The 22500-nt window shown below is 40.7% G+C and overlaps 1 protein-coding gene across 1 annotated transcript in view; it reads right to left on the bottom strand.

The window, feature by feature from the left end:
• Positions 1 to 11311, bottom strand: part of dnah3 (dynein axonemal heavy chain 3) — a 60928-nt gene extending 49617 nt beyond the window's left edge. Inside the window, exons 1-13 of the mRNA XM_072679131.1 lie at positions 11071 to 11311; positions 10072 to 10126; positions 8264 to 8423; positions 7534 to 7720; positions 7146 to 7341; positions 6736 to 6861; positions 5020 to 5215; positions 3274 to 3453; positions 2842 to 2978; positions 2537 to 2642; positions 1850 to 2028; positions 844 to 1028; positions 41 to 164 (exon numbers count right to left, since the gene is read on the bottom strand). Coding sequence (XP_072535232.1) covers positions 41 to 164; positions 844 to 1028; positions 1850 to 2028; positions 2537 to 2642; positions 2842 to 2978; positions 3274 to 3453; positions 5020 to 5215; positions 6736 to 6861; positions 7146 to 7341; positions 7534 to 7720; positions 8264 to 8423; positions 10072 to 10126; positions 11071 to 11311 — 2072 coding nt within the window. The remainder of the gene's footprint in view (positions 1 to 40; positions 165 to 843; positions 1029 to 1849; positions 2029 to 2536; positions 2643 to 2841; positions 2979 to 3273; positions 3454 to 5019; positions 5216 to 6735; positions 6862 to 7145; positions 7342 to 7533; positions 7721 to 8263; positions 8424 to 10071; positions 10127 to 11070) is intronic.
• Between the last annotated feature and the right edge of the window lie 11189 nt (positions 11312 to 22500).

The following is a 22500-nucleotide window of genomic DNA, read 5'->3' as shown; positions in this document are numbered from 1 at the left end:
TGTGTGTGTCTGTGTGTGTGTGTGTACCAGGTATCAGTACCTCTTGAGCAGTCTCTCCTCAGCAAGTTCTCGCTGGGTTCCCAGTTTGCCTCTATTGACCTCACACTCAGACACAATCTGTGTCGGCCAGTGGAAGACCCTGCTGTTCAGCTTAATGTCCTCATCTACACACACACACACACACACACACAGATTAACCTTACCTGTTCATCTGTTTAAATACTGGAGTTTTACTATGAATTTTTCAGTATCCAGTATGAATTATTCAGTATCCACTATGAATTATTCAGTATCCACTATGACTGATTCAGTATCTACGATGAATTATTCAGTATCTACGATGAACTATTCAGTATCCACTATGAATTATTCAGTATCCACTATGAATTATTCAGTACCTACTATGAATTATTCAGTATTCACTATGAATTATTCAGTATTCACTATGAATTATTCAGTATTCACTATGAATTATTCAGTACCCACTATGACTGATTCAGTATCCACTATGAATTATTCAGTATCTACTATGACTGATTCAGTATCTACTATGAATTATTCAGTATCCATCATGAATTATTCAGTACCCACTATGACTGATTCAGTATCTACTATGAATTATTCAGTATCCACCATGAATTATTCAGTATCCACTACTTCAGTACTACTTCAGTAATTATTCAGTATCTACTATGAATTATTCAGTATCTACTAATGTATTGGCGGAGCGCCTAACTGGCTGGCGATTAGGCGATTAGGCGATTTTGCTGATAAAACTTGCTTTGTTTCACATTAAAGTAGTTTAAAAACTCTCTCTTTTAAACACACACACACACACCCTACCTGACAGTGTGGCATAGTCCAGCAGGAACATGAGGCGGATGGCAGCTTCCTCGACCTCCTCGCGGAGTCTGTGCACAGTGACGTCAGTGGTGTGTTTCAGGAACTGACTGAGCTCCACCAACTCCTCCGTGCTACCTGGGACACTCGAGACTGTGTCTACAATATGCTCATACCGCTGACAGATACTGCACACACACACACACACACACACACACACACAAACCGCTAATGTTAAAAACATCCACAGTGTGTGATATAACACACTCTTCATGTGAGTCTGTTATTGCATGTGACTTCAGGCCACTTCCTCACTGGCCAGGCTCCTGCATCTCCCTCCAGTCCACCTTTACCCAGCAGGACATCCTGAGATTTTAGGGAATACTGGAACATGCTTGGCCTGAAACCAAGACTTCCATCCCTGCCAGATGCTTCTAAAACCAAAAGTCCTGCCCAAGGCTTCTCAATAGTCCCTAGTCCCGATCCCATCCCAAGGCTTCTGGGTCCCCAACCCTGCCTGAGGCTTTTAAATCTCTCGTCCTACCCAAGGTTTTTCAAACTAGTCTATGAATCTACATATTAGTCAGTGAGTGAAGAACAGTCAGCTCTTGAAGATGATGAAGGTGATGAAGCAGGAAAAAGGGACAAGCCTAAGAATCTGAGACACTTTGACAAGAGCCAGACTGTGATGTTCTAGACAATGACTGGGTCAGAACATCTCCAGAACATCAGGCAGGAGCTGTGGAGTGTTCCCTACCGGTATGCAGTGGTCAGTACCTACCAAAAGTGCTCCAAGAAGGGACAACTGATGAACCAGGGACAGGGTCAGGGGTGTCCAAGGCTCACTGATGCTCATGGAGGCCCCGCCCACCTCACAACTGCCAATGTTAGTCTTGGGGAGCCCATGCGCCTCAAAGGGTCAGACCCGTAATGTAAAGTGTGTGTGTGTGTGTGTGGTGTTTCCTCTGTGGAGCTGTTTGTAGTGCAGATTTTGCACAGATGTTCTCACCTCCTGTTAAGCTGCTGGTTCTCCACCACCTCATAGTTGATCAGAAGGTATCTGAGGTGTTCCGTCCGGTCGCACAGGTCATCGTGGAGACTCACCGTCTCCAAACAGAACAGAGACAGAGGGACAGTGACCCGCAGAGACGCAATCTCCCCCCACACACTTTTTACTGCCTCAATCTTCTGCAGAGGGAAACACAGCAACACAGACACGTAAAGAACCGTCCTACTAGATTTTGGAGGAGCATTGCTGTGAGGATTTGATTGCATTCAGCAACAAGAGCGCTAGTGAGGTCAGGATGCTGGATGATGATCATCACCTCACCTCATCATCCCCAACTCCCCAACTCATCCTAAAAGTACTGGATGGAGCTCCACCACCATCATTCCAGAGAACACAGCTCCTCCACTGCTCCACAGCTCCTCAATGCTGGGGGGCTTTATACCCCTCTAGCCCACGCCTGGCATTAGGCAGCATGGAGCCAATAGCTTTGTCGACACTAGTTTGACTGACAAATCTAAAGGACGTAGTTGTAATAAATGCTTAACCAGAGTTAAAGCTCCTGTAATCAGCAGATTTCAGCACCATGGACAGCAGTACTGGACTTAATGCAGGGTTCCATAGGTTTGCACTTGTTTAGTTAAGTATTTGTGTGTGTGTGTGTGTGTGTGCATGTGTGTGTGTGTTTACCTTGGTAAGGGCCTGTAGGGAGTGTTTATCCTTGAGAAAAGAGAGAATCTCCTGCTTGGCTGAGTTATCCAGCAGATTACTGTATTTCTTATACACATCCAGATACCTGGTTCACACAACACACACCGCACTGTAAACACACTCCTGATACATCAACAGTGGCAAATAAGTCAATCTAACCAAAGTCAGAAATGAGATCTGATAAAGATTCAGGTCCAGAAAGTAAAACTCCACCCCAGGATTTTGTTACCTGCTACCTGTGATCTACCTGTGAGGCAGGTGTGTGTGTAAAAGGCCCAGCTCACCTCTGTGGGCCGACAGTGTTCCTCTGAAAGATTTCTCTGGCTTGGCTGAGCAGGTCTGACACAAACGGCTCGTCAGGTCTGACTGAACGTAGAGTCAAATTCTTCTCCTGGAGCTCCGGGAACAGGGTACACTCCACCTTTAGAGAACACACACACACACAGCCTGGATCAGGTGTGTAAGTGAATGCTGCAGAAAACTTCAGTCCATTGTAGTCAGATTTTCCTGATCGACGTTAGTCTGTTTTAGACTGAAAAGGGATCAGACAGGCTGGTGTGATTATTTCTAGGACAGCTGATCTCCTGGGATTTTCAACAGGGGCAGAATTTGGCACCAACAGCATGAATCCAGGCACCCAACCTGCCTTGTGTGAACAGTCCAGACCAGTTTTCCTGGCACACTTTGTGTGTGTGTGAGTGTGTGTGTGTGTGTACCCGGGGTAAGCTGTGTGCGCTGGTGATGATGAGTGTGAATGCGTGCTGTATCAGCTCCCAGCACTGCGTCAGTGAAGGCTGGAAAACAATGGCGGGCTGCTCCACCTTCAGCTTGACCAGCAAGAGTGGACGCTGCGTGAACAGTAGCTCCTTAAAATACTCCCCGAAATCATTCCCATCCTACAGCATGACACACACACACACACACACACACACACAACACACATTTAAGGTTAAGGTCAACCATTAATACTACTACTAATAATAAGATATTTAAGGATGGGTATGTCTATGGGTATGGATGGGTTTGGGTGGTATAGGTGGGTATGGACAGGTATGAGTATGGGTATGGATGGTATGGGTGGGTATAGATGGTATGGGTGGGTATGGATGGTATGGGTGGGTATGGAATATGGACAGGTATGGGTATAGATGGTTTGGATATGGATAGGTATGAGTATGGGTATAGATGGTTTGGGCATGGATAGGTATGAGTATGGGTATAGATGGTTTGGGTATGGATAGTATGGGTGGGTATAGATATGGACAAGTTTGGGTATGGATGGTTTTGGTATGGGTGGGTATGGAATATGGACAGGTATAGGTTTGGGTATAGATGATTTGGAGATGGTTTGGGTATGGGTATGGATGGTATGGGTGGGAATAGATGGTTTGGGTATGGATGGTATGGGAGGGTATAGATGGTTTGGGTATGGGTATGGATGGTATGGGAGGGTATAGATGGTTTGGGTATGAATGGTATGGGTGGGTATAGATGGTTTGTGCGTAGATGGTATAGGTGGGTATGGAATATAGACAGGTATGGGTATAGATGGTTTGGGTATGGTTTGGGTATGGGTATAGATAATATAGGTCGGTATAGATGGTTTGGAGATGGTTTGGGTATGGATGGTATGGGTGGGTATAGATGGTTTGGGTATGAATGGTATGGGTGGGTATCGATGGTTTGGGTATGGATGGTATGGGAGGGTATAGATGGTTTGGGTATGAATGGTATGAGTGGGTATAGATGGTTTGTGTGTAGATGGTATAGGTGGGTATGGAATATAGACAGGTATGGGTATAGATGGTTTGGGTATGGTTTGGGTATGGGTATAGATGATATAGGTCGGTATAGATGGTTTGGGTATAGATGTATGAGTAAGTATATGTATGGGCAGTGTATGGGCATAGATGATTTGGGTATGGGTGGGTATAGATGGTTTGGGTATGGATGTATGGGTGGGTATAGATGGTTTGGGTATGGATGTATGGGTGGGTATAGATGGTTTGGGTATGGGTGGGTATAGATGGTTTGGGTATGGGTATGGATGGTATGGGTGGGTATAGATGGTTTGGGTATGGGTATGGATGGTATGGGTGGGTATAGATGGTTTGGGTATGGGTATGGATGGTATGGGTGGGTATAGATGGTTTGGGTATGGGTATGGATGGTATGGGTGTGTATAGATGGTTTGGGTATGGGTATGGATGGTATGGGTGGGTATAGATGGTTTGGGTATGGGTACGGATGGTATGGGTGGATATAGATGGTTTGGGTATGGGTACGGATGGTATGGGTGGGTATAGATGGTTTGGGTATAGATGGTATGGGTGGGTATAGATGGTTTGGGTATGGGTACGGATGGTATGGGTGGGTATAGATGGTTTGGGTATAGATGGTATGGGTGGGTATGAGTATAGCTAGGTTTGGGTGTGATTGGGTTTAAGGTGAGTTTGCAGTACCTGGTACAACATGAGGAACTGCAGCAGGTCCTGCAGTGATGCCACCACCAGGCTGCGCAACTGCAGTGACATCAGCGCAGCCGCACAGGAAAACAGCTCCTGCACCTTCACCGGGGCACCATGGTCACTCTGGGGCACCAGGTGCAGCCAGGTGTCCTTAGAGGTCACAAACAGAGACGCACAGTGCGGCAACCACCTACACACACACACACACACACACACACACACAAGATAAACACATGCACACACACAAATAAGCCAGTGTTATACATTCTCACATGTTCTATTAAACTGTCAGTTTACACTGCATGTGTCAATGTGTGTGTGTGTGTGTGTGTGTGTGTGTGTGTGTGTGTGTGTACTGGTTGTTAGAGAGATCCATAGATACAAGACTCAAACTACACAAAGGTAACCAGGACAAACAAAACCACCCAAACAATAAAACACAGGCACTCTCTCTCTGTCTCTCTCTCTCTCTCTCTCACACACACACACACACACACACACTGTCTCAGTTTCATCAGTAGGTGAGGGAGGTCCAGTCCACTGTCTGCAGCCATTAGAATATAGATTTATGAATCTGTCAACAACTTTAATACTTATTCATTATTCATTAGAAACCTGACCTCAACTTGTTAACAATTGCATGTGTCCATGAGGGGGCGCTCAAAACTGTGGAGTAAAAGTGAATTACACTCTCCAACTGTAGAGGGAGCCCAGGAGCAAAAATACCAGCAGGCTCTTTTCTCTTTTCACATTTCCTAGACGTTTAGCTTTAATCCTCAGCACCGCCACTCCACACAAACACAGCCACATCTGGCTTTACTGGACAACACATCCCACCCTACTGGTCAGACAGTGGAGCACTTTCACCAACAGACTCACTCAGCTCTGCTGTAGCACGAAACGGTACAGGAGAGGAACAGTACACCTCATCACTGTGCCGGGACATTCATGTATACTGAGCCCTATCAGGACGGGCTCTCTGGGCACCAGCTGGACATTACTACATCTCTCTACTCAGATCTATACGCACTGCCACTTTATACATTCACCTCATATTCGGATGTCTTATTAATATTGGTATGATGATTGGAATAATATTTATGTATTTGGACATATATAAGAGGCTCCTTTGCTCTCGGTTGCTTTTCTCTGTGCTGCTCTCTGGGATTAATAAAGTTATCTACCCGCTGTTTAATCGAGGTACCTGTAAATTACGTCCATAAAATAAGACTCCTTCGGGCCGATTCGTGCTCAGTGGTGGTGCTGAACCCTGCTGTTTCTAATCTAGAGAATCCACACGGCCTGGAACAGATGTTACCAGCTAGGGAAAGGAGGGGGCCATCACTGAGGAGGTGGGCAGGCCTGTGGAGCTCCGTCACCCCTGGTAAATGAACCTGGTTTTCAGCGGTAGAGTATAGCAGTGAGTAATGTGTTGGCTGATGGTGGCTACAGATGCTAACATGTGAAATATGTTCACCTTGGATATTCTAATATGTAATATATGTATTGTTTAGATGTATATAATTCATACTTTCATAAACCGGTCCACGGCACTGCGTGAGATATGAGGAAGGTCCTCGAGACAACACTGGCAGGTGCCATTGCTTCACAGTAGTTGATATGCAGCACATGCTGTTATTGTCTGTTCCTAACCTAACCCAAATGATCTCTCCATCTCACACACACTCACACACTCTCACACACACTCACTTGTTGAGGAGCTCGTCTCTGGTGATCTGACACTGTCTCTCCACCACCTCCCGAAACTCCCCCGGCAGCAGCGGCAGACCCACTGCCAACAGATCCGCCCACCTTACAAACCTCAGAGAGGAGAACCTACACAGAGAGAGAGAGAGAGATCTGTGTATAGAGGGAGACGTGTGTGTGTGTGTGTGTGTGTGTGTGTATTTATATAAACTGTAGAGACACTTAGTCCAGCATCAACTCTAATACCCTCTAATATTTTAAGTAGAAGTAATGACTGAGCAGGTGTCCCAATACTTTTGGCCATATCAAATAAGTATATATTTGTATAGGGAGAGAGAGATGGTGATGATGATGATGATGACAATAATGATGGTGAGCAGGAAGAGGAAAGTGATAAAGGGCATTGTGTTTACCTGTTGATCCAGAGGTCCTGCAGATGGAGCATTATGGGATGGACGGTGAATAGATGGTGTGTGTTCCAGTCGTGAGCCTCCAGGTAGCTCAGCGACCACGGAACCGGTGCACGGATCACTCGCCACGGAAACGGATGGGGAACGCTGAGGATATGCAACCTCTCCCTTTCCTCCAGATCCAGCAGGACATAATCCACTACAGAGAGAGAGAGAGAGAGAGAGAGAGAGAGAGACCCAACCAATTAACACTACAGCTACCAGGCTAGTGTAGCTAATGTAATTAGTGGGGTAGCTTATACTCCATCAATTAGCACTGAAGCTACAAGGCTAACGTGGCTAACAAGTAAGACTGTTAAGTTGAAGCTTTCTGAACTATCCCTTTAATCACCGATGCTCCAGCAGATGCTGAAGGTGTAGTCTCTCTGAACCTCCTCCAGAAGCACCGTCCGCAGACCCTGCAGCTCGTCTCCTTGGAGATGGCTGGGCAGCAGCTGGAGGATGTCGGTGATGTCTTGAGGGGGCTGAGGGGCGAGCATGTGGTCCTGAACCCCATTTCTAATGTAGTACAGGTGCCTCTGAAAGAAAGAACAATGAAATCCTAAACCCAGTCAATACGGCTGCGTGGACAAAAGTATTGGGACACCTGGTCATTCACTGTTTCTTCTGAAATCAAGGGTATTAAAAGAGCTGATTCTGCTTCTGTTGGAGTAACTGTCTCTACTGTCCAGAGAAGAAGACTTTCTACTAGATTCTGGAGGAGCATTGCTATGAAGATTTGATTGCATTCAGCAACAAGAGTTTTAGTGAGGTCAGGATGTTGGATGATGATCACTACCCCACCTCATCATCCCCAACTCATCCCAAAAGTACTTGGATGGAGCTCCTCCACCATCATTCCAGAGAACACAGTTCTTCCACTGCTCCACAGCTCCTCAATGCTGGGGGGCTTTACACCCCTCTAGCCCACATTGTGAGTGTAAATTGAACGTTCACGTGACCAATTTAAAGGTTCTTCACACATTATTTATGGAACCATAAGTGGTTCTTCCATCATCACTCAAACGAACATTTTGAGAAGTGTAGTAAGATAGTAAGATAAATATGATCATGACCCTGACCTCTAAGTCTCTCTCAGTGGGCTCCGTCACTGTCCTCCTCTCCAGTTCCTCCAGTGCCTGCAGGATATCTAGCTGCTGGTCTGGGGTCAAGGGTTGACTGCCTGGGGTCACACATCTGCTGTAATCTAGTGGTGAAGGGGAGGGGCCAATGTGGTCCCACCTGTAGAAAAGAAACACACACATTGTTTGCTAACTATACAAGGTTAATGGTAGGGATGCACCGATACCACTTTTTCCTTTCCGATACGATACCAGATTTTCAAGTATCTGCCGATACAGAGTACTGAGCACTGATACCAACATAAATACTCGCTAGACGGCTGTAAATCCTGATACTCCTTAAAAAGAACAGCATGTACTGGTTGAGTAGCTGCACATCTGAAAAGTTTCAGAGCTATGAAGCGATGAATATCTCCACAGTGGGCTCTTCTTATGTCACAATGACTCAAATACACTAGTACCACCCAACCAACCACCTAAGCAACCACCTGAGCAACCACCTGAGACACCATAGCAGCCACTAAGCAGCACTACAGCTAACTACAGCTCACTACAGCTACCTAATGTGGCTAATACTGTGAGTAGCTAATGTAATTAGGGGCTAGCTTATACTCCAGCGATTAGCACTGGAGCTGCAGAACTAATGTAGCTAATAAGTAATGGAAGCTTATACCAAGCCAATTAGCACTGAAGCTACAAGGCTAACGTGGCTAACAAGTAAGACTGTTAAGTTGATGCTTTCTGAACTATCCCTTTAATCACCGGCTAATGTTGGCTAATGTTGCTAACATGGCTACAAGTAAGACTGAATGGAGTGCAAACGTCTGTGCACTGTTTATGTCACAATAACTCAAATAGGTTCCACAACAACCACTTGGCAACACCTGAGCAACCACCTGAGACACCATAGCAGCCACTAAGCAACACAACAGCAACCGCTAGAAATTCCACAGGAATTATCTTGCATCGCTGAAGCACCCATCTAGCAAACACTTGCAGCATCTAGCTGCACCACCTGTGCAAAACAACCACTTAGCAACACCATAGCAGCCACCTGGGATACCAAAGCAGCCACCTTTCAACATCATAGCAAACACTTAGCCATGCCATAGCAGACACCTGGGATACCAAAGCAGCCACTTAGCAACATCATAGCAACTATTTTGCAACCACTAAGCAACACCATTGCAATCAACTACCCGCACCATAGAAACCACCTGGAGCACCAAAGCAACCGCGGAGCAACAGCCTTAAACAGTCTGTAAGTTCAACCACTTAAGCAGTGCAACCAGTCCGTGTTCCCCTTCAGGAAAGGCCCTGGTCCAGTTATACGGGGGTAATATGAGGTTGGTGTGCTGTAGCTTCACTACCAGGGAATCTGAGGTTACCAAGGGTTACCAACATTAGTTAGCAGTACAGTAGAATAGTATCAGTGATTGCAGTAGCTCAGACTAACTGTCGCCGGTTCACCGGTTGTCCTTCCTTGGAGCACTTTTGGTAGGTACTGACCACTGCATACCAGGAGGATCACCCCACAGGTCCTGCCTGATGTTCTGGAGATGTTCTGACCCAGTCATTGTCTAGAACATTACAGTCTGGTTCTTGTCAAAGTGTCTCAGATTCTTACGCTTGTCCATTTTTCCTGCTTCATCACCTTCATCATCTTCAAGAACTGACCATTCACTCACTCAATGTAGATCCAGCCCTCGACAGAAGCTACTGGATACTGTCTGAGCGAGTGTGATCATACACCTATACATATATGTGTTTGTGTGTGTGTGTGTGTGTGTGTGTGTGTGTTAGTATACCTGGCTGCTAGGGATGATAGTTCTGGCCTCTTCTCTGTTACAGTAGAACACCTGACTAACACCAGCGAGGTTAAGGAGAACAGCACCTTATATTTATTTGGGTTTATTCTAATGTTATATAGAGTTAATTACAGGTAGACACTCTCACTGACCGCTGACTTTATGTTTATTTGGGTTTATTCTAATGTTATATAGAGTTAATTACAGGTAGACGCTCTCACTGACCGCTGACTTTATGTTTATATGGGTTTATTCTAATGTTATATAGAGTTAATTACAGGTAGACACATTCACTGACCACTGACTTTATGTTTATTTGGGTTTATTCTAATGTTATATAGAGTTAATTACAGGTAGACACTCTCACTGACCACTGACTTTATGTTTATGTGGGTTTATTCTAATGTTATATAGAGTTAATTACAGGTAGACGCTCTCACTGACCGCTGACTTTATGTTTATTAGGGTTTATTCTAATATTAGATAGAGTTAATTACAGGTAGACACACTCACTGACCACTGACTTTATGTTTATTTGGGTTTATTCTAATGTTATATAGAGTTAATTACAGGTAGACGCTCTCACTGACCACTGACTTTATGTTTATTTGGGTTTATTCTAATGTTATATAGAGTTAATCACAGGTAGACACTCTCACTGACCACTGACTTTATGTTTATGTGGGTTCATTCTAATGTTATATAGAGTTAATTACAGGTAGACACTCTCACTGACCACTGACTTTATGTTTATTTGGGTTCATTCTAATGTTATATAGAGTTAATTACAGGTAGACACTCTCACTGACCACTGACTTTATGTTTATTTGGGTTCATTCTAATGTTATATAGAGTTAATTACATTCCATTTTATAAATGATTTAGTCCGTTTAGTTTAGTCTCTCAGTGTTGATCACATGCAGATTAATCCTGCAGATGTTTAAAGAGGTTCATGAACACAAGGTTTTATGGGATGTTGTAATTCTTTGTAGAGGATACAGGCAGCAGTGGAGGGGCGTGTAGGTGTGTGTCTGCCCTGCAGGTGTCCGATCTTCAGGTGTTGTGCTCGAGGGCTATAGTTGTTGCCGATGGACTCGCTGGGTGTCCTGCTGTGCCACAGCTCTTTATAGGGGACGGCGAGGGTCCGGCACGTGTTCTGCATGATGGGAGGGTACTGGTTGTTCTGCTGAATGATCTGCACCCGAGGAACCAGAGAGAGGAGAGGATTTGACAGTTTCATCTCTCCACAGAGGTTCTGAGGAGTTTTTTGGGTCTATGGATCAAATTCATATAAACATGTCATTTGAACAGGGGTGCACAAACCTTTGCATATGAATTTATGTATATACATTATACACACACACACACACACACACACAGACAGTCACTTTGTAGTACTCTCAATTAGAGCACCTGTATTAGCACTGTTTGGCTAATTAACTTTTCTGTGATAATAATTAAGCTTTCATATGGACAGAAGGCTGCTGTGTTTTCTCCCATTCCTTACAGGTAGACACTCTCACTGACCACTGACTTTATGTTTATTTGGGTTTATTCTAATGTTATATAGAGTTAATTACAGGTAGACACTCTCACTGACCACTGACTTTATGTTTATTTGGGTTTATTCTAATGTTATATAGAGTTAATTACAGGTAGACACTCTCACTGACCACTGACTTTATGTTTATTTGGGTTTATTCTAATGTTATATAGAGTTAATTACAGGTAGACACTCTCACTGACCACTGACTTTATGTTTATGTGGGTTTATTCTAATGTTATATAGAGTTAATTACAGGTAGACACTCTCACAGACTGCTGACTTTATGTTTATATGGGTTTATTCTAATGTTATATAGAGTTAATTACAGGTAGACACTCTCACTGACCACTGACTTTATGTTTATTTGGGTTTATTCTAATGTTATATCGAGTTAATTACAGGTAGATACTCTCACTGACCACTGACTTTATGTTTATGTGGGTTTATTCTAATGTTATATCGAGTTAATTACAGGTAGACACTCTCACTGACTACTGACTTTATGTTTATGTGGGTTTATTCTAATGTTGTATAGAGTTAATTACAGGTAGACACTCTCACAGACCACTGACTTTATGTTTATTTGGGTTTATTCTAATGTTATATAGAGTTAATTACAGGTAGACACTCTCACTGACCACTGACTTTATGTTTATGTGGGTTTATTCTAATGTTATATAGAGATGTTATGTACAGCTAAACACACTCAGTCCCTAAGGCTTTGGCAGGTTACTGTGTAGACCCTGTTCGATCAGGTTTAACGAGCTGTAATTGAATCTCTTTGTCCATCTACTCCCGTCCCTAAGGAACCCGAGCAGTAACAGAACAGCCTCAGGCTCTGTGTACAGCCTTCATATGAACCCATAGGACAGATCTCACTGAACTCTTTATAAACATCTCTTCTGCATTTCTACATATTAGCGTTAGCAGACATTCCTCTTGCACTGTCCCACTGATGTCTTTAGCAGGCTTTATGGAGACAGTGCAGGCCTGGGTGACTGCAGCTTAGAGGGTTGGTGAGTTGCAGAGACAGTGAACACCATTTTCTTATTCATTTCTATTTTTTTCCCCAATTTAGATCATTACAGGACAATTACCCAACCCGTACGTATTCACCCCTCCCCCCATCACATGCAACACCCCTGACACTAGCGAGACCAACACACGCCCTCTCCGACACGTTCCCAGCCAGCCTCTTTTTCGAACTGCCGCCGATGCAACGTCACCAGGCAACCAACGCATCTGGAGGGAATCTCAGCATCCCTGGTTCTGACGCACCGACTAGCAGACGCTAGTGACGGCCAGCACCGCAGAGAGAGCGCCATCTATCCACCTTAGAAGGAGCAAGGGCAATTGCGCTCTTTAGAGGCCCCGGCTGCCGATGGCTAGCAGTGTGAACGGGACTGGAACCAGCAATCCTCACTGCGATGATCACAGTGACCGCTGGACCAACCAATGCCCCTCCTATCATAACCCACCTCATGTGTCACTCAATTCAATCACAGTGAAAAGTGCAATAACAGTGTTTATAACAGTTCAGCTCTGCTCTTATTGGACAGATTTGGCTTTGGGCTTATGTGATCCAGTTAACTGGGAATTCCTGGAGCAGAGCTCATTCCTATTCCACAAAGCAGGACTTCTCAATTTAGCCAGTCTGTCCAGTATGGGCATCCTGATTGGGTAATCCTGGACATTGGATTTACACAATTACTACGTCCATACAACACATACATCACCCTTATTACACTCATCAGTACCAGAAGTCAACCCTTTCCAATAGAAGAAGAGCAGAGAGACATTCCTACTGGATAATCCTGAACACTGAGAAAACTATGAAGTCCAGCCTGTCCTACAGGAATGTCCCTCAGCTCAGGTCTTTTGCACATACATGGCTTTGGCTCCTGGGCATGAGCTTATTCTTATTTCACATTAGCTGAATAATCTAAACCCAAAGTCCAGACTTTTTACTAGAGGAAGAGCTTAGGGGAACCTCAAAACATCAAGAAATGGGAACCCTCTCAAGCCCCTGTAAGACCTAGTGGACCCTTAACACCTCTGCCTTCAAGTCTAAGAACTTCTACAGGTGTTCGTGTCCATCCTTTCCCTGTGAGAAGACCACTCTGTAGGTCTGAAAGGACGTGAAGCCGACAGACATATCAAACACAGAAGCTGCTGCTGCTGCTGCTGCTCCCGGAACAACGGACTGACCACCCCAGAGTCCAGACCTCAACATCACTGAATGTGTTTAGAAGGACAAGGCATGGTGAAACGCAGGCACTGAGAGAGAACTGTGGAGGTGTGGAAGAAACTCCTGCAGATTTCAGAGCACCCCACCACCATGTTTAACAGATGAGGGGGTACGCTTTGGATCTTGGACAGGAAATGAGGAAACGTCTGCAGAACTGAAGAATGGGAGCTGTAATGAAGCTCTGAATGGTGCTGTCTGGCTGGAGTTATCTGGCTAACTAAGACATTCTGATTTGTGGGTAATCCTGTCCAGTCTGTCCAGTACAGACATTCTGATTGGGTAATCCTGGACATTGAGTTTACGTTATCTGGCTAACCAAGAAATTCTGCTTGGTGGGGTATTTCATGAGCAGGATTTCTCAGTTCAGCTAGAAAACTGAAGCCCAAGGACACGTCTTTCCCGTATGAATGTCCCTCAAGCTTGTCTTTGGGTTTATGTGATCCAGCTTGTTTTGATTCCACAAAGCAGGACTTCTCAATTTAGCTAGATAACTTAAACCTAAAGTCCAGTCTGTCCAGTACAGACATTCTGATTGGGTAATCCTGGACATTGGGCTCATGTTATCTGGCTATTCGAGAAATCCTGCTCTGGACTGGACAGACTGGACAAAGGCAAGTCCTTCCAGTATGAATGTCCCTCAACTCTGTGACTCTTGAACAGACTTTTCACTTTAGCTAGAAGGACATTTTGTTCGGGTAATCCTGGACATTGAGTTTACGTTATCTGGCTAATTGAGAAATCCTGCTTTAAGGAGTATTTCAGGACATCTTAGGCCCAAAGACAAGTCTTTACAGTATGAATGTCCCTCAACTCTGTGACTCTAGACTTTTCACTTTAGCTAGAAGGACAGTCTGTTCGGGTAATCCTGGACATTGGGCTTATGTTATCTGGCTAATTGAGAAATCCTGCTTTGAGGAGTATTTCATGAGCAGGATTTCTCAGTTCAGCTAGAAAACCTAAGCCCAAAGACACGTCTTTCCCGTATTAATGTCCCTCAACTCTGTGACTCTTGGACAAGCTTGTCTTTGGGTTTATGTGATCCAGCTTGTTTCAGCTATCCTAGATAATTTAAGTCCAGAATCAAGCCTGTTCTACCAGAGAAGAGCTGAGGAGCATTGCTATTGGATAATCCTAAACACTGGTCACTTTGGTTATCTTACTCAACTGAGCTCGATGTCCTGCTCATGAAATGTCCCACACAGCAGGACTTCTCAGTTAGACAGACTGTCCAATAGAAACGCAGCTGAGGGACATTCCTACTGGAAATACTCAGAAGTCCACTCGGACCAGTAATGAAAGAGCTGAGGGTCATTCTTAATCCTGGACATGACTGGGTTTGAGTTACCTGGTTAACTGAGAAATCCTCATACCTGAGCTCGTGAGAAAGCTCGTGCTAATATAATACTGAATCCAAAGCCTCACCTGCTGGACTCTCTCCATCTCCCCTGAGGTCAGCCCAGACTCCGCGGTGTCCACTCTGCTGCCGGTTGGTTCGTTCGTTTGTTTTGCTTGTTTGTTTGTTTGTTTGTTTGTTTGTTTGTTGTTTACCCACAAAGTTGAAAAAAGCTGCGCTCGAACGCGCTACGTCACCCCCTCCTCCGTCCATCAGCACTCGCGCGCACTTCGCTCTGGCCAATCCCAGCGCGTCCTGGCTGCTGTCATAGCGACGGAGACCGGCGTCGGTGTGTTTAAAGTGAAAGGCTGCAGGACAGGCTCGAGGCTGGAGTGAATAATGGTCACTCTTTCAGCACGCGGCTCCGCAGCACTCCTCCCTCAACAGCCGGTGCAGGTGTGTGAGCTGCGGGAGGGCAGCAGTGTGAGGGAACGGCCGGAGGAAGGAGCTGAGGGAGCTAAACAGGCTGGTGTGTGTCTGCTGTTAGTGAAGGCTGCGCGTCCCCATGGCAACGGGGCGGAGCTACAGAGTGTGAGTGTGGAGTGGAGCTGAGGTCTGGGTCTCACCCCAGCATGAGAGCACAGTCCAGGCCTGGAGATCACACCGCAGTCCTGGACATGCACCTGAACCCCAGTATAAACACCTGGTAAAATATTACTTAAATAAAAGTATAAACACCTGGTAAAACACTACTTAAATAAAAGTATAAATACCTGGTAAAATATTACTTAAATAAAAGTATAAACACCTGGTAAAACACTACTTAAATAAAAGTATAAATACCTGGTAAAATATTACTTAAATAAAAGTATAAACACCTGGTAAAACACTACTTAAATAAAAGTATAAACACCTGGTAAAATATTACTTTAATAAAAGTATAAATACCTGGTAAAATATTAATTTAATAAAAGTATAAACACCTGGTAAAACACTACTTAAATAAAAGTATAAACACCTGGTAAAATATTACTTAAATAAAAGTATAAAACACCTGGTAAAATACTCCTTAAATAAAAGTATAAACACCTGGTAAAACACTACTTAAATAAAAGTATAAACACCTGGTAAAATATTACTTAAATAAAAGTATAAACACCTGGTAAAATATTACTTAAATAAAAGTATAAACACCTGGTAAAATATTACTTTAATAAAAGTATAAACACCTGGTAAAATATTACTTAAATAAAAGTATAAACACCTGGTAAAACACTACTTAAATAAAAGTATAAACACCTGGTAAAATATTAATTTAATAAAAGTATAAACACCTGGTAAAACACTACTTAAATAAAAGTATAAACACCTGGTAAAACACTACTTAAATAAAAGTATAAACACCTGGTAAAACACTACTTAAATAAAAGTATAAACACCTGGTAAAATATTACTTAAATAAAAGTATAAACACCTGGTAAAACACTACTTAAATAAAAGTATAAACACCTGGTAAAATATTAATTTAATAAAAGTATAAACACCTGGTAAAACACTACTTAAATAAAAGTATAAACACCTGGTAAAACACTACTTAAATAAAAGTATAAACACCTGGTAAAATATTAATTTAATAAAAGTATAAACACCTGGTAAAATACTACTTAAATAAAAGTATAAACACCTGGTAAAATATTAATTTAATAAAAGTATAAACACCTGGTAAAATATTACTTAAATAAAAGTATAAATACCTGGTAAAATATTACTTTAATAAAAGTATAAATACCTGGTAAAATATTAATTTAATAAAAGTATAAACACCTGGTAAAATATTACTTAAATAAAAGTATAAACACGTGGTAAAACACTACTTAAATAAAAGTATAAACACCTGGTAAAACACTACTTAAATAAAAGTATAAACACCTGGTAAAATATTACTTAAATAAAAGTATAAACACCTGGTAAAATATTAATTTAATAAAAGTATAAACACCTGGTAAAATATTACTTTAATAAAAGTATAAACACCTGGTAAAATATTACTTTAATAAAAGTATAAATACCTGGTAAAATATTACTTTAATAAAAGTATAAAACACCTGGTAAAATACTACTTAAATAAAAGTATAAAACACCTGGTAAAATATTACTTTAATAAAAGTATAAACACCTGGTAAAATACTACTTAAATAAAAGTATAAAACACCTGGTAAAATATTACTTTAATAAAAGTATAAATACCTGGTAAAATATTACTTAAATAAAAGTATAAACACCTGGTAAAATACTACTTAAATAAAAGTATAAAACACCTGGTAAAATATTACTTTAATAAAAGTATAAACACCTGGTAAAATACTACTTAAATAAAATATAAAACACCTGGTAAAATATTACTTTAATAAAAGTATAAATACCTGGTAAAATATTACTTTAATAAAAGTATAAACACCTGGTAAAATACTACTTAAATAAAAGTATAAAACACCTGGTAAAATATTACTTTAATAAAAGTTAGTATAAAACACCTGGTAAAATATTACTTTAATAAAAGTATAAAACACCTGGTAAAATATTACTTAAATAAAAGTATAAACACCTGGTAAAATATTACTTAAATAAAAGTATAAAACACCTGGTAAAATACTACTTTAATAAAAGTATAAAACACCTGGTAAAATATTACTTAAATAAAAGTATAAGTACCTGGTAAAATATTACTTTAATAAAAGTATAAACACCTGGTAAAATATTACTTTAATAAAATTATAAACACCTAGTAAAATATTACTTTAATAAAAGTATAAACACCTGGTAAAACACTACTTAAATAAAAGTATAAATACCTGGTAAAATACTACTTAAATAAAAGTATAAATACCTGGTAAAATATTACTTTAATAAGAGTATAAATACCTGGTAAAATATTACCAAAATAAAAGTATAAACACCTGGTAAAACACTACTTAAATAAAAGTATAAACACCTGGTAAAATATTAATTTAATAAAAGTATAAACACCTGGTAAAATACTACTTAAATAAAATATAAAACACCTGGTAAAATATTACTTAAATAAAAGTATAAATACCTGGTAAAATATTACTTTAATAAGAGTATAAATACCTGGTAAAATATTACCAAAATAAAAGTATAAACACCTGGTAAAACACTACTTAAATAAAAGTATAAATACCTGGTAAAATATTACTTAAATAAAAGTATAAATACCTGGTCAAATATTACTTTAATAAAAGTAAAAATACCTGGTAAAATATTACCAAAATAAAAGTATAAATACCTGGTAAAATATTACCAAAATAAAAGTATAAATACCTGGTAAAATATTACCAAAATAAAAGTATAAATACCTGGTAAAATATTACTTAAATAAAAGTATAAATACACCTGGTAAAATATTACCAAAATAAAAGTACAAATACCTGGTAAAATATTACTTAAATAAAAGTATAAATACCTGGTAAAATATTACCAAAATAAAAGTATAAATACCTGGTAAAACACTACTTGAATAAAAGTATAAACACCTGGTAAAATATTACTTTAATAAAAGTATAAATACTTGGTAAAATATTACTTTAAGAAAAGTATAAATACTTGGTAAAATACTACTTAAATAAAAGTATTAACACCGGGTAAAATACTACTTAAATAAAAGTATAAACACCTGGTAAAATATTAATTTAATAAAAGTATAAACACCTGGTAAAAATACTACTTAAATAAAAGTATAAACACCTGGTAAAACACTACTTAAATAAAAGTATAAACACCTGGTAAAATACTGCTTAAATAAAAGTATAAACACCTGGTAAAATACTACCTAAAAAAGTATAAACACCTGGTAAAACAGTACTTAAATAAAAGTATAAACACCTGGTAAAATACTACCTAAAAAAAGTATAAATACCTGGTAAAATACTACTTAAATAAAAGTATAAACACATGGTAAAACACTACTTAAATAAAAGTATAAATACCTGGTAAAACACTACTTAAATAAAAGTATAAACACCTGGTAAAATATTAATTTAATAAAAGTATAAACACCTGGTAAAATACTACTTAAATAAAAGTATAAACACCTGGTAAAACACTACTTAAATAAAAGTATAAATACCTGGTAAAATACTACTTAAATAAAAGTATAAACACCTGGTAAAATATTAATTTAATAAAAGTATAACACCTGGTAAAATACTACTTAAATAAAAGTATAAACACCTGGTAAAATACTACCTACAAAAAAAGATTAAACACCTGTTAAAACACTACTTAAATAAAAGTATAAACACCTGGTAAAATATTACTTTAATAAAAGTATAAATACTTGGTAAAATACTACTTAAATAAAAGTATAAACACCTGGTAAAACACTACTTAAATAAAAGTATAAACACCTGGTAAAACACTGCTTAAATAAAAGTATAAACACCTGGTAAAACACTACTTAAATAAAAGTATAAATACCTGGTAAAACACTACTTAAATAAAAGTATAAACACCTGGTAAGATTCTACTGGAGTAACATGAATAAATATACCTGGTAAAATATTACTTAAGTAAAAGTATAAATACATGGTAAAATATTACTTGAGTAAGTACGAATAAGTACAAAAGTACAAATACTGGATAATATACTGCCTGAGTAAAAGTATAAATACTGGGTAAAATAATACTTGAGTAAAAGTTTAAATACATATATACAATAAATACAATAGATAGCACTTAACTAAAATTAAAATTATTCCTGGTACAAGATGCTTGCATTTTACTTACCATCCATTAAATCTGACCACATGATGGCGCTCTTTTACTAACGCTGAGCACCACAGACATCCAGCTCCAGCCTGAACAGCATGCAGCAGGGTAACCTCACCTGAGCCAGGCTGGAGAAGAGAAACAGGACACTTCACAGAGAAGCTCCTCCTGCAGGTGTCTGAAGCAAACAGGTCAACCCCTTCACACACACACACACACACACACACACACACACATGTTTTTGGGAGGTGGGATATAACAAGAGTATCCACAACTCAAGTATCCCAAGAATAGGACTCACTGCAGCAGATCATCATCATGACCCTATTGGCTCCATGCTGCCTAATGCCAGGCGTGGGCTAGAGGGGTATAAAGCCCCCCAGCATTGAGGAGTTGTGGAGCAGTGGAGGAACTGTGTTCTCTGGAATGATGGTGGAGCTGGTGGAGGGTGGGGAATGCAATGCTGCTGAATACAATCAAATCCTCACAGCAATGACTCTAAACTACAAAATCTAGTAGAAAGCCTCCTCCTCCTCTGGACAGTAGAAACAGATAGATGTAAAAATCCGCTCCAGGATTTTGTTCTAACTGCTTAGCTGCAGCAGAGCTGCCCAGGCAGTCTGAACCCTGCTTTCTGGACCTGAGGGTTTTTTACATAATAAAAGTCTCTCTGTTCCTACAGTAAGAGTCCCACTGACGGCTGGCCTGATTTAGGGCCTATTTCAGCTCCATAATGAGGAAAAACAATATGCTGTTTTTAGCGCTATCAGCTGTGTGTGTGTGTGTGTGTGTGTTCAGAGGCCACCATCTGACTCTTTAACAGATGTGATGAATAACTATAGAACCAACAGGCAGCGAGGGAACCGTCCGAGAACGAGAACCATTCATCACTCTAAAGAGAGTCAGAGAGTCAGAGTGGCAAACAAACTCCGGTCCACTTCAATGAGAAAGAATCCGGTCCTCTCAAGGTCACCAGGTTCGTCTGAGTGAAGCTACACGAGTCACGAGTTTTATTTGGAATGATGATGATGATGATGATGATGATGATGATGATGATGAGGGTAAAATAGTGAATAGAGAATCTCCACTAATGCAGTTCTCTTTAGGGACTTTTAGACTGTATGGTAAATGGGTAGGGCTAAAGTAAAGGTCTGTATGGTAAATGGGTGGGGCTAAAGTAAAGGATAGTGGGGTAAATGGGTGGGGCTAAAGTAATAGACTGTAGGGGGATTGGGTGGGGCTTAAGTAAAGTACTGTAGGGTTAATGGGTGGGGCTAAAGTAATAGACTGTAGAGGAATTGGGTGGGGTTTAAGTAAAGGACTGTATGGTAAATGGGTGGGGCTAAAGTAATAGACTGTAGGGTAGATGGGCGGGGCTAAAGTAATAGACTGTGGGGTAAATGGGTGGGGCTAAAGTAATAGACTGTAGGGGGATTGGGTGGGGCTTAAGTAAAGTACTGTAGGGTTAATGGGTGGGGCTTAAGTAAAGGACTGTAGATTAATTGTGTGGGGCTAAAGTAAAGGATTGTGGGGTAAATAGGTGGGGCTAAAGTAATGGGCAGAATAGGTGGAATTTAACTAGTGCAGGAAAAACTCCTAGTGGTTACTGAACGGTTGGTGGTAGTTATCAAATGATGTAGAAATGCATAGTCATAGTTACTAATGAAAATGAATGGTGATTATAGAATAATTCATAGTGTTTATTTATTATTTTATAGTAGTTATGGATGAACTTGTGGTAATTATGGAATAATTAATAATGGTTACTAAATAATGTATTATTGTTATGGAAAAACTCCATAGTGGTTACTGAATAATTAATGGTATTTATAGAACAATTCATGTTGGTTCTAAAATAATAGTGGTGTAGTTGAGAAGCACGTCTTGATAATTAAAGGAAAATGCATCCTGGATACAGAATAATTAATAGTTGTTTTGGAAAAAATGTTCATAATTATTAAAAATGATTAATAGACTAGACTGAATAATTAACTACTATGAATGAATAAGTCCTGTAGGCTGAATGGGTGGGGCTAAATTGTTGTAGGCTGAATGGGTGGGCCTAAACTGCTGTAGGCTGAATGGGTGGAGCTAAACTGCTGTAGGCAGAATGGGTGGGGCTACATTGTTGTAGGCTGAATGGGTGGTAAACACAGCCTAACCACTGTGTTGTGGAGAGAGAGAGCGAAGGAGAGAGAGAGAGAGAGAGAGAGAGAGAGAGGGGGAGAGAGAGAGAGAGAGAGAGAGAGAGAGAGAGAGAGAGGGAGAGAGAGAGAGAGAGAGAGAGAGAGAGAGAGAGAGAGAGAGGGAGAGAGAGAGAGAGAGAGAGAGAGAGAGACAGAGAGAGAGAGAGAGACAGAGAGAGAGAGAGAGAGAGACAGAGAGAGAGAGAGAGACAGAGAGAGAGAGAGACAGACAGAGAGAGAGAGAGAGAGAGACAGACAGAGAGAGAGAGAGAGAGAGAGAGAGAGACAGACAGAGAGAGAGAGAGAGAGAGGGGGGAGAGAGAGAGAA

The sequence above is a fragment of the Salminus brasiliensis genome, chromosome 5 (genome assembly GCF_030463535.1).
Source record: "Salminus brasiliensis chromosome 5, fSalBra1.hap2, whole genome shotgun sequence".
NCBI lineage: Eukaryota > Metazoa > Chordata > Actinopteri > Characiformes > Bryconidae > Salminus > Salminus brasiliensis.
The sequence above is the reverse complement of the archived record's forward strand: the minus strand, read 5'-3'. Positions and strand labels throughout refer to the sequence as shown.